This window comes from Arctopsyche grandis, chromosome 1 (genome assembly GCF_051622035.1).
Source record: "Arctopsyche grandis isolate Sample6627 chromosome 1, ASM5162203v2, whole genome shotgun sequence".
Classification (NCBI taxonomy): domain Eukaryota; kingdom Metazoa; phylum Arthropoda; class Insecta; order Trichoptera; family Hydropsychidae; genus Arctopsyche; species Arctopsyche grandis.
In genome coordinates, this window is record NC_135355.1 from 41440456 (window position 1) to 41454885 (window position 14430).

Here is a 14430-nt window from a genome sequence, read left to right on the forward strand (position 1 = left end):
AAAAGAGTCAATAGCAGCAATACGAGCCACTCGGCTCAAAGCCCAACGTCCCCTCTGTATAATTTTCATCTCATTTTCAAAAGTCGTTTAGCCTTAATGCGCCGATATCGCTGAATTTACTTAAAATATGTATATAATACAATAACCCACCGTGTTGAATTATATATAGTAATATGTATATTATAAATATCGATACTTCCGCACGAAGCGCTTAAAACAATGAATTCTCGATGATCTTTCCGATTCTAATTTTAGCTACTGATAACGCCCTTTAATGAGCTTTAATATTCTATAATATCTACTGAAAATAAATATAAAGGTACCTTTAGTGAATATTAAATTACCTTTGTAATATACATAAATTCTGTATACGCAAAATAATTCACTTAAAGTACATATCACCGCCTGTGCTACTTTTCCATTCCAATAAAAGTTATTTGTTTTCGATTTTAATTTAATTTCTTTTTTTTTATATTAAAGCCTTAGCTTCCGAGTTTCATTTTTTAACTAAAAAATAATATAAGTGGTAGGTAATAATATAAGTAGTAGGTTTGAAGAATCAAAATTTCACGATGGTCTAGATTCTAGCTAGGTATTACAGTATTTTGGAATCATTTTAGTTCCATGTATACATACATATGTATATATATCGCAGCAGTCATGCAGCTGACGACGACTCGTATAATGGCGTGATGATGATGGGGATAAGGACATTACTACGCATTTTAATAATAAATTAAATCAGCTGATAACTAAAAATAAAACTATCACTGTTTGATCTGTGTACATATGTATATTAAGCTTGTATTGGTTAGAAAGTTTGTTTTGGAGGAATAAACAATGACATTTGAGGTTATGAGTTGCTGCCGAAAATATGTATACTCATTTATGCCGGGAACTTTACAGTTTAGAATAGTTTATTAATAAAAAATTTCACGATGGTCTTGATTCTATCTAGGTATTACAGTATTTTGGAATCATTTTAGTTCCATGTATACATACATACATATGTATATTACAGTAGTCATGCAGCTGACGACGACTCGTATAATGGCATGATGATGATGGGGATAAGGACATTACTACGCATTTTAATAAAAATTCTAAGTAAACTTTAACTGATATAAATATTAACACTGCCAAATATTTCTTTATACAGATTGTTAATGAAAATGTCCCAAAATAATAATATATTTCACGCCAAAATTTTCTTAAATATGATAAATATTTAACGTAATAGTAGAAAATTGTATCCATTGTCAATATTATTTCTTACATATCTTCTTCCGCACACATTATTTATCATTTTATTATCTAAGCCAAACTTTACATGCATTATTGTACATAGTATTTACAAAAAACAAAGAGAAATAGATGTAACACTGAATGATTTAAGATACAAACATAATAATCAGAATTTTCACAAATGATTGCCTTAAATATGTAGTTTATCGATATGAGTATATGACCCAAATTTAAAGCCATTTTTATTTACTAACTGACGTATTTAAAATCAGTTGTTGTTAAATCGACTACAAATTTGTACATCGCTCTGGTATAAAAAAGGAGGGGGGGTGGGGGTTTTGAAGGGCACAATCTATGAAAATTGGTGACAAGTCAAAAAAGCTTGGAAACTGCTACTTTTTTTTTGGTGGTTTTCAAATTCAAAAACGAAAAATTCTATATTTGGCTAAAATCAAAAATGTATTCTTCATAACCAGCAGCCTATATCAAAGGTAAGCATGTAATGCTTTCACTTATGTGGTCACTGGTTCTATCTATGGTGTTTACTCCTGACCAGACCTTGGATATGTGCAAGGTCGATAGTTTCCTATCAAAGTTTGCCAATTTATATATGATTTCATTAAAACGGTTCCAAAAACTTGGCATAGGTCCGATCTCTTTTACAAAAATCCTACCTATCTAGCATCTTGATTTTCGGTGATTTGTAACAAATGCTGCAAATTTATCCATAGGTGTGTCTGTAGTTGCTAATCGTTGTTTTTATTTGAACAAAGATGTCGTATTTAATTTAAATATATAATTACATTGTAATTGTACATACCTTATAATATATAATTAATAATTCTCGATCTGTATAGCACACTGGTCGCATTGGGGTTAACTTTTAACCTTTGAAGGACGGAGTGTCGAGATCGAACGAGTGTCCCTAACCGGGGTCGAGTAGGACCCCAGTATTTTTTAATCAAAATACACCTTTTCTCAATACAAATGAGTTCAATATATATCTCATTAATCAATTAATAGATCAACATATGTAAAAAATTTAGTACTTTAGCATGTTTTTGACTATTTTGTATTGAAAAATAAGTATCGCCATGCAAACGCACTTAGGTAAGGCCAACAGGCGACTGCATGACTCAATACCACGCACCAAAAGCGACGAAAACAATAGCTGTCTCTTTCTCTCGCATTGAATCATCGATCAACAAGAATATGCAAGCGAACAGTCAAAAACATGATTTATCGCTAACGCCTTTAAATCTTATATATATATATATATATATATATATATATATATATATATATATATATATATATATATATATATATATATATATATATATATATATAATATATATATATATATATATATATATATATATATATATATATATATATATATATATATATATATATATATATATACATATGGTTACATTTTAAAGGTCACATTTCAGAATAAAGCTCCCACTGTATCTATACGTATGTAAATATGCCCGAATTTCGGATCGGACGTTGGACGGTCATCAGTAATTGCCCAATAAATTTCAATTAATAGCGCAACATATTTTCTTGTTCGCGTGCCGTAAATTTTCACACAAAGCGCGGGAAAATGAAACAAATTCGCCGACGAAACATCGATAAATCCGCGCGCGGTGGACTCCACCACCCCTAAAACCCACCCCACAGAGGACTTTTCACGGGAAGAACGCGAGGGGGGTCTACCAACAAACCCCCCCCCTACCCCATCCATCCCAACACACCCCACAGCCCTGACATCCGTATGGTGGGGCTGTAGGATGAGACGAGCGGGGAGAGGGGGGTGGCGTCAGCGTCTCGCATCCGGAAGAGGGAGGGGGGGTGCAGAGGCGGAGCAGGGATTCAATTTATGGCAAATACCCCCGCCGATCCAATTATTACACAATTAAGTCGAACACAACCCCATCGTGTTTTTATTCAGCGTCCACTTGGACACGGTGTAGGGGTGGGTGACTTCTCAAATTATTCATAAACGTAAAAAGTCACTTTTTTTTTGTAATCTAGTGTGAGGTTGATTGTACATCACTAAAAATGAAACGCTATTCGTCGTTATTTCATTAGTAGTTTTACGGCCGTTTAAATTTCAACGAATTCTTTCGGATTGATACATGATTTAAAATAAAGTTACAATATGAATAGTAATAATTAATCGGAATCGGAACTGAAACTAAATTATGCAATAAAAATAATAATAATAAAATTATAAAATCGAAATCGGAATCGGATAATATGAAAAGTACGTATTTTTATATCTCGTGACGTAAGCAAAAAGATTTATGGACCTATGTATGTTTTATTTACAAAACTCAATACCCACAGTTATGTATAAACAAACCCCGGTCGTTGACCTCGCAACCTTGAATATTATAAATTATTGAATATTAAAGTTATTTAGAGCACTTTCTCTATCGGGACTGGGTTTGCTGCATCCGCTCTAAAATCGCCAGATTAACAGAACGGCAGCTTTAAACGTAATTCTCGTTTTCTCGAATGATAGATTGCACATCAGATGACGAGTAACCTTTCGGTGTGCACAGATGCAATTATTAAAGTTTAATAAGGCAAGATTCGGAACTCATCGAATCTTGCATTATTAAACTCGCCTGAAAGATCCAACTCAATTTAAATAATTACCATTTTAATAATTGCATCTGTGCACATCGAAAGGTTACCCGTCATCTGATGTGCAATCTATCATTCGAGAAGATTAGAATTGCATTTAAAGCAGCCGTCCGTTAATCTGTCGTTCGTTTATCTGGCGATTTTAGATTTTAGATTTTTTTCTTAGAAAATATACAAATATTTCGTCGTTCAATTTGTCTGGCGATTTTAGAGCGAATGCACCGCATCCATCGGGACTATAGTCTATCGGTCTGCTCTAGTGGTGCGGGGGGGGGGGGTAGTTTCAATCCCGCAATCTGGTATTAATTTTATTTTTCAAATATCGTTGAAACATAAATTAATTTTAATTAAAAATATATATTTAATTGTTTAATATGAAAACAAAAAAAAATTGCTCAAAACTTCGCTAAATAAAATTATTTTTAAGTACTTTTTATATAGCGAAAATGAAAATATTTCAATTATTATTTAAATGTAGTCATTACATATATAAAAAATAAATGTATATAAAATAACCAAATGTACTAAAATATAAAAAATAATTATAAAATAAAATAAAAATGCAATTTAAAACCTATAGATATATAAAATGTGTGGGATTTCATGATTAGGATTTCAATGATTGGGATTTCAATCAAAATTATGATCCCGGCTTAAACTAATATAATTAAATATATTACTAAGAGGCTTGGGCCGCGTAAGTACGTATGTAATGATATAAAAGCGGCCCAAGCCTCTTGGACAGTACGGTTTTTTTTTTTTGTTATAATTAGTTATTTACTTCATTATTTATATCTATGCTTTACACTCGGAAGATTAACTTTTATCTCACAGACACCTCACTCTGTAAAGCTTCTATACAGAGTGAGTTACATAGGTTAATAGGAGTGTAAGTGTAACAAATTGTTGCAACAAATATAGTATTTAACCGTCATTGCGCGCTAGTGACTTCGGCGCGGTGGGATTTGCATGTTTGTTTCTATTTTTACATGCCTATTTCATATTTCTTTTTAATTTTAACATTGTTGAATGTCTGTTTCAGAACTCCCCCCTCCACATTTAGTGAAGTGCTTGCGGGATAGGCCTCTGGAGGCTTTGCTGTCCGCCCCAGTGCAAGCACCGGATTTTGCCTACGCCTTTGGCCCCAGCGTCGACGGGGTCGTTATTGGTAAACAGCCGAATTAATTATACACCTCTCTATATTTACATTTAAAGCCTCTCCAACCCCTCGTTTATTTTCCCAATATAAATACATACATATTCCACCCTGTCTAATATAATCCGTAAACTAACCCCAATTTTTATGCCTTACAAATTTCCAAATACATATAATAATTTATTTACATATGCAATATATGGCAACGGATCTTTCAAAGGTTTTATGGATTCAACAATTTTTGATTAGAAATAATCAACTTATTAATGACATATTTGGCCAAAAATCAATATATATCATGTATTACATTACATGAAGCTAGACGCCAAATTTGAAATTTATATATACAAATGAGAGTTAAAACTATAAATATTTAAATATTAGAGATAACGAGAACCTATAGAGCAAATTTTATAAAATATAGAGTGAATTATAGGCGTTTAAACAATTAAAATCTTATATGGCCATATCAAGGCGAACAGGTTGGAAGACACGGGACGAACGCTTATTAAACGTCAGGAAGGTTTACGGGCCCCGTTTTTAAAACGCGTTGTATACGATATTTTATCTCCAACATAATGGCAGATGATACATTAACGTGTATTGATGACCAAAATGAACAATATGACAAAGTATGAAAACGATCGGATAAGAGATAAAAATGACCACTAACACGAAAGCCATGTGAAACGTAAAGGAGGTATGTAAAAAAACTGGCACGCCTTTCGTTCATACTTCATATAAAAAAATTTTGTTCCGTATATGATGTTCGTCCGTAAGCACCTTGCGTGTCCGTGCTCACCCGTCAATTTTACTCACATAATTTTCAACTGTATTTATCTTTTACTAGCCTCTTCTTACTTCACTTTTTTTTACTAGCCTCTTCTTACTTCACTTTTTTACAAACCTCTTTTATGTTTCACTAAAAAAGTCTAACTAAAATTTATTAAATCCTTACCCATACTACTGTTCCCGATAATTTAAAAATCTTATCCTTTAACAATCTTCCTGTTAGGCGACGAATCACATCCTACATTATTTTTTAAGCTCCTAATTGGTTTCCTTGATTGTTCTGATTTACTGAGTAAGGCTGGTTTCAGGATCCCAGTTAGATATTCTAGACACGTTGCTTTCTTTTCACTTAATCCTTTCAAAACCAATTCCCTAAAATATTTCTATCCACAGCGTGTTTATCGTATGCTTAGCGGGGAGCTGAATGAGATTGATCTATTCGGTATTTCCTAATATCAATTCAGGACTGCCATCAGAAGAATCTTGACTGTTTGATCCATTTCTATTTATATTCTTTGTCCGATTATATTATATCAATTTATGTTTATCGAATTATATTATATCACTTTATGTTAAATTATGCATTGTCTTATTTAGTCATATTTTAGTTTTTATTCTTTTCTTTCTTATTTGTTTGTCTGTATGTACTAGATATATTATATATTTTGTAAAAATATATAATTGGGCTCAGATGTTATTTTGTTATATTTATTCTTTGTTTGTATGAATTTCTACATCTGAGGCCTGTTGAATTTTCAATAAATAAATAAATAAATATTCCATTCATTCGAATAAGTTTTAGTAAATTTAACCAAAATAAAACTGTAAAATATTATTCTATATGATTTAAGCTCGATTTAGTTCAAATTGATAATTTATGTTACCTTTGTATATACATATACATACATATGAAGGTTTCTTTGCTTAGTCGATAAAAGTGATTTATTAATTTTCAGGCATGTCATGATGTCTATATAATTGTAAAATAGCTACGACAACCAACAAAATCAATTACTTAAATAATAAATGTTTATTATTAAAACAAATTCCACTCTGTAAATAATCAGGAATGAATAATGAATTTTCATTTTGGGCGGATTATATTGCGATTAAATAAATATTTAAATTTAACTGTAATGTATTTATTTACATAAACTGTTAACCTGTACTATTTTTATTTTTGTACGTCTTTATTATAATTTAGAAAGACTATTTATTTTTGTACGTCTAATATATAATTTTGAAAGACACATTGTATGGTTTAATGTAACTATGTATATAAGGTTTGGTTGGGAGCATTTAAAACAAATCAAAGTTTCTATGACGACGATATCAATATCGTTGAATTTTTTTTTTTCGATTGAAATATATTTAATAAAATAAACAAATGAATGTTTACTATTAGATTAGCCATGTTTAAGCTGTTTATATTATAAATACCAAGCGAAGCATGGTAAAATCACAAGTTAAATATAAAACTGGAAATAATGTATGCGAATTAAAAAAATATCTAACGTAAATAGAAAAATACATTATTTTTTAGATGGAACGTGGAATTTATTTAATAGTATGAAATATTAAAATTGTAACGCAGATATTAGATACATAATTCATGCTCTTGGATCACTGGTTTACCATCAATAATCGACTGGTCACGCGTTCGCGCCAAAGAGGCCTCGGCCAATAAATTCTCGCGATTCATCGACCAATAAATATTTGGTGATTTTGTTCCTAGCATTCATTCGGAGCTGGCTAGTATATGGATCAACAACAATAAACTTATAAATAATTTAAATACGATCTCGAGAACCTTTCTACACGTCTACGCAACAATAATTTTCAAATCGGAAGCAAATAAAAAAAATATATTAATTTTATTTATATTCCACTTTTGTATCAAATAAATACGCGGACGAATTTTCTCCGTTTATAATTTCATAATTTCCACACACGCCATTCTTTAATTAATTTTGGTTTAATTTTTCCATTATTTTTATCCTCAATGAACAAAGGGTCAAGTACTCGACCTTAAGTTTGAAGGGTTTTCTCCCCCAAGCAGTATTTCGCTCTCAATATCAAATATTCGACGAGGGTTTCTCGTGCTTGTAATTAATGCATTATTTTAATATATAAATAATAAAAAGCTATTTTTCATTCGCATACACGTGTTCATCAATCCGACGTACGCTTCGAGCAATATTTCAAGTCATCAATCAATATCTTAATCCCGTTCGCTGAAAATTCCTCCTTTTTTATTTTCCATTTGTTCTCTTTTTTATTCTTCCATACAGAACACACTCCGTTTTGCAGATTTACGTCGGATCTCACTAAAACACCCATCCACTTATCGGCTCCCGTGTCGAATACAATATTCGCATGCTCAAACAGATTTGAATCTATCGCATACATATTTTATGCGTAAATATATCTCAAAGAAATAAAATCGTTCCTCTACAATCGCACTATCTACATTTATTCTAAATTTAAAAAACAAAAGGAGAAAGTTAAGAACAGGTGTGAAACAAAACACTTTACGCTTGCACTCGGCCTCTGAAGTGTCGATGCGCATTCGATATCCGTGTGTCGCTCACTCGTGTCCACGGAAAAGATGATGAGGGATAAGGGTGGGGGGGGGGGGTGAATATTTGACAGTGACAGCAAAATGCACGAGGTCGTATACATATTTCTATTGGCCGAATGGACACTTGGGTGTCGGACACTTGGCCGAATGGATATTTAATTTAATAAATTTTTCAAAGAAAATACAAGATTTTAAGGATATCAGGGTAATTTCTGAATAGTGTATCTAAGTGAATTTTTAGTAATTGCGATACACAATCTGCCAAATGTCCGTTCAGCCAATCGTCCGTCAGCCTAATCTCCGTTCAGCCAATTGTCCACTGAGCCAAAATTCCGTCGGCCTACTGTCCGTTCGGTCAAGTGTCCGTTGGTCACGTTTCCATTTGGCCAAAAGTCTGCGAGCAGATTGAATATTCTTCTCAAGGCTGGAAACCTTCCTTGTTATTGGATGTGAAAAAATTTCCCCACTTCTTTCAAAAATTTTTTGATATATAATATATACACCGTATTCATATTATATACTAGTGGTTTTACCAGGCTTTGCTCGGTATTTGTAATATAAACCACTTAATATGGCTAATCTAATAGTAAACATTCTTTTGTTTTTTTTTATTTAATTTATTTGAATCTGGAACTGAAACAGGTATCCGGATCCGGAACTGAATAAGAAATCCTGATCCGGAACTGAAAAAAGAATCGGGATCCGGAACTGAAACAAGAATCCAGAACCAGAACTGAAACAGGAATCCGAATCCGGAACTGAATAAGTAATCCTAAACCGGAATTGAAAAAGGAATCTGGATCCGAAACTGAAAACGGAATCAAAATCGAGATCGATATCATCACCATAGAAAAAAATTTTTTTTTGATAACGTCACGGATGCTACGAGCCAAAACTTACATACATACAAAGTCTCTTTCGAAATTATATATTAGATAAAAAAAGATTCGATTTCCTTGAATATTACATATCATTAAGTATCCTTACGGAGTTGTTTAAACACTTTCATCATACAAGGCCTTCCACACACTCAGTTTTTTTCAAATGTTTTATTTATTTTGCAGATACTGGAGATTTGTTATCTCAAGATTCCAACTCTTACGATTATAATGGAATGGGATCATCCAATGGACAGTCTCATCCTCGTTTCAAGCCTCCTCAGAATGCCATCAACATCCTCAATCACGTGCTGCTGAGGAAGAGTGCCGTCGCTCAACTTACTAAGTAAGTATTGTGTTGGTCCTTTTTTTCGAAAACATTTCGGTATTGATTTTCAAACTTATCAGCAGATAATTCTCAGGTTATGATATTTGCCTTAGCTAAAGTTACAGGCGTTTAAACAACTAGAATCTGACAAAGCGAGAGGGTAGCGGAAAGGAAAATAAATACGGCAACTTACCATTATACGTCAAGATGGTCAAAATTGTAATATTTTTTAAACTTTATTTAATTACGATTATTTTTCACCATCGTACTGACGAATTTGATTTGAATATATACATATATTGTTGATCAAACCACGCAAAATGGCAAAGTTTCAAAACGATTGGACGAATGTAGGATATAAAATCCAAATTTTGTCAGACGAACGAGCGAAGGCAAACATATTCTAATTATATTATAAAAAAAAAGTTTTTTAAAAACATACCTCTTCTTTAATTTGTATATAAAATTATTATTTTGAATAAAAATACCAATAATTTTATTTTACTACTGCTATCTATGTTTAAAACTAAAAACTGGATAAATGTCAGGCACTTTTCAGGAATTCAAATTTCAAACGCGTCTAAAACGATATTTTTTCTCCATCGTAATGGTTGATTTTACATTTACTTATATTGATGACCAACATGAGCAATATGGCAAAGTATAAAAGCGATCGGATAAGAGGCAAATTTTTTCCTGAATTGTAATCGTAAGTGAAGCTCAAAGGAGGTTTGTTTAAAACTTATTGTAAAAAACTAAATGTATGCAAGCTTATTGTAAATCATATTAACAATTAGATACAACATAACTTCTTATTGAATACTTATCTCGCAGATAAAACTCCGTGAAGAGATATACTTTTCGCCGTGAAATGTCAGATCTGACATATTTGGCCAAAAATCAATATATACATCATGTATTACATTACATGAAGCTAGACGCCAAATTTGAAATTTATATAAGCATATGAGAGTTAAAACTATAAATATTTAAATATTAGAGATAACGAGAACCTATAGAGCAAATTTTATAAAATATAGAGTGAATTATAGGTGTTTAAACAATTAAAATCTGATATGGCCATATCAAGGCGAAAAGGTTGAAGAAAGATTATGGTAGCTTGCCGTCACCGCCATAGACGTCACCGTACCCAAGATTCTGGATATTTGATACGCATTGTATACAATATTTTATCCCCAACGTAATGGCAGACGATACATTAACGTATATTGATGACCAAAATGAGCAACATGGCAAAGTATAAAAACGATCGGATAAGAGATAAGAGATATAAAAAATTACCACAAACACGAAAACCATGTGAACTGTATAAGAGGTAAGTAAAAAGTAGGCAGGTACATATGTAATAAGTGGGCAGAGTTCAATTTTTATTATTATTGAAATAATTCTATTAAATTATTGATATAATTATAATAACCAGGATATTTTAGACCTAATTAAGATAAAAAAAAATCGGATAGTTGTAATAGGGAAGGCTTATTATATGTTTGAAAGCGTTTCCATAGACCGGAATTGATCCGCAGGTTTCTCCTTATTGCTCTCTCGGCTATACTTACCACGGAACGACACTCCCTAATAGCACTTCTACTCTATTTCAGTAATAAAACGACTCACTAAAGGACTTTTGGTGCCACTTTGGGGTCAAAAATAGCAGCTTGTATCATTATGTATTCCACATTGGACGCTTGTCTCCATTCTTTCGCCATATGACGATTTTTATTATTCGCAGATACGATTTGATGTTGGGTGTGACCAGAGCTGAGGCTTACTTCGCATTCAGCGGTGACGATGTGCAGTACGGAATAGAAGCTGACAGAAGATCGAAGATTTTGAGGACTTTCGTCAAGAACACGTACAGCTACCACCTGTCGGAGATTTTGGCTACGATTGTCAACGAGTATACTGATTGGGAGAGACCCGTCCAGCATCCTATCAACATTCGGTGAGTCTTAAAACTTTGCATTCTTAGACGTAATTTGAAGTACTATCCACTTATTTCTCTAAACAGTTAGTACCCAACTTGCATGTGTACAATCATATAGGTCACGATATACCAAAGTATAACCAATTACGAAAGTAATTTAACCCTTCAAAGAAGCTTTCCTAAGAACATCACAACATTCCAATGCTATTTTTATACAGGGCAATGTTTTGTATTTTATAAGTTTTTTATTAGCTATGTTAGTTCAATGAAATTCCAGCCCACCAAAATTGTATGATCTGATTTTGAACCACTTCCACACTTTAGATCGCTTCGATGTATGTAGGTATATGTATTTTACAGACATTTTTATTTGATTTTTAAATGCTATTTATTATTACTAAATAATGTTCACAATACATCTTAAATCTATTTTAATAGCTACTGATCAACTGATCATTTTCTATTTTACGATTTAAATTTAATTTGGTTAGTAATCATAGTATTATATTATTATAATGTTAATGTACAGCATAATAGGAAAAAGAGCTCAAAAGCCTATTTACAATTCTTATAAATGCTCATAATACATCTAATATATAATATGAATTAAAGACTCTCTAAATTCGACGATCTAAAGCAGATTATATTTAGGTTAGCAAACATTGAAAAAAGCTATTGTTTCCAACATGAAATTAGAGGAGTTTATCAGTACCGAACTTTTCAAAATTTACATCGGAATCTTTTATCAGATCGAAATTATGACAGCTATCCATCCAAACTCGGCTTTTTAATGCCCCTACACAATCCTATTAAACAGTGGTGAAAAAAATGCACACATTTGTCAAACGTTGGCTCATTCTTTTATTGGACCTTAGCATAAGCGTCAATCTGTATGTTCTGTATGATAAAAGCTTGTTAAAATTAAGACGATATATAGAAAAAAATGTATATTAAAAATCTAATATACTAAAATATAAAAAATAATTATAAAATAAAATAAAAAGGCAATTTAAACAATATTTCAATAACAAATGTACGACAATTTAAACTATAAATATATAAAATGTGTGGGATGTCAAGATTGGGCTTTCAATCAAAAAGATTTAAATGATTGGGATTTCAATCAAAATTATGATCCCGGCGTAAACTAATGTAATTAAATATATTACTAAGAGTCTTGGGCCGCGTAAGTACGTATGAAATAATATAAAGGCGGCCCAAACGTCAATTCCACATATATTGATGACCAAACCGAGCAAAATGACAAAGTTTGAAAACGATCGGATAAGAACCCAAAATTCGTCACACGAAAACATCGATTCTGAACTAAGAAAATGTTAGTAAAAACGTAAAAAAAGTAAAAAGTCTCAGAACTGAATATATTGGGTACTGTTGAGTGACTTGTTGCAGACATGAACTTCATAAATACACTTGATAAATACCTATTTTATAATGTATAGAATAATATAATAAAAAACTAATTGTATGTAAGCTTATTGTAAATCATATTAACAATTAGATACAACATAACTTCTTATTGAATACTTATCTCGCAGATAAAACTCCGTGAAGAGATATACTTTTAGCCGTAAAATGTCAGATCTTACATATTTGGCCATAAATCAATATATATCGTGTATTACATTACATGAAGCTAGACGCCAAATTTAAAATTTATATATACATATGAGAGTTAAACCTATAAGCATTTAAATATTAGAGATAACGACAACCTATAGAGCAAATTTTATAAAATATAGAGTGAATTATAGGCGTTTAAACAATTAAAATCTGATATCGCCATATCAAGGCGAAAAGGTTGAAGAAAGATTATGGTAGCTTGCCGTACCGTCATAGACGTCACCGTATCCGAGATTCTGGATATTTGATACGCATTTTATACGATATTTTATCTCCAACGTAATAGCAGACGACACATTAACGTATATTGATGACCAAAATGAGCAATATGGCAAAGTATGAAAACGACCGGATAAGAGATAAGAGATATAAAAAATGACCACTAACACGAAAACCATGTGAACTTAATAAGAGATAAGTAAAAATAATAAATAAATGTGAATTGAGTCCTCTTTTTATATTACGCAAAAATTTTCATCAAAATTGACAAATACATTGTATGTAGAATATGCAAATATATAATATATTACCGAGTCAAAAAATTGATATTTTTATTTGTGCGATCAATCTTTTATATGCTGCCACAAAAATGGAATATTTTTTGATATTTTAATACCCGACATTACAAAAAAAAAAATGTATGAAAAATTTTGCACGCTTGAAAATGCTGAATATTGTATTATTTTTCGACGATGGTCTCACGCGTTTTTCCTACGCTCTTTTTTGCCATTTTCAGCAAAAAAAAGTGTGGTTATTGATCGGAAGTGGCGCATAATGGCAGCCACCGCTAAGCTCCGTCAAAATGTTCAATTAATTTTTCAATAAATAAAAGATAAATGCGGATGCAGGGGTGAGTGGGTGGGTGGGCGGTTGAGCTCACAATGGATACTCTCGGCGGGTGGTTTCGCAGGCAAACATTGTACCGCCACTGGAAAGCTATTTTAATTTTCCGTAGCGTAAATATTTCAGTCTGGGAAAATCCACCGAAAAGTGTCTCCGCATTTCAATAGAACCAAGAAATCGATTTTCCCTAATGTTTACTCCTGGGCACGTTCCTTGTTTAACAACACCAAACAGATACACATTAACTGATGTGACCAAAACACACCATTCACCTAACTCATAAATTATCAAACAACATTTTAAACCTCACCCTTTCTCTTATAAATATATTAAATAAATATTACATACACTAAATTAATC

General features: G+C 32.0%; 1 protein-coding gene across 1 annotated transcript in view; it reads left to right on the forward strand.

Moving 5' to 3' along the window:
• Nlg3 (Neuroligin 3) overlaps positions 1-14430 on the forward strand; it is a 290179-nt gene that overhangs the window by 233920 nt on the left and 41829 nt on the right. The window contains exons 5-8 of the mRNA XM_077436311.1: positions 4949-5074; positions 9500-9659; positions 11242-11259; positions 11392-11604. Coding sequence (XP_077292437.1) covers positions 4949-5074; positions 9500-9659; positions 11242-11259; positions 11392-11604 — 517 coding nt within the window. The remainder of the gene's footprint in view (positions 1-4948; positions 5075-9499; positions 9660-11241; positions 11260-11391; positions 11605-14430) is intronic.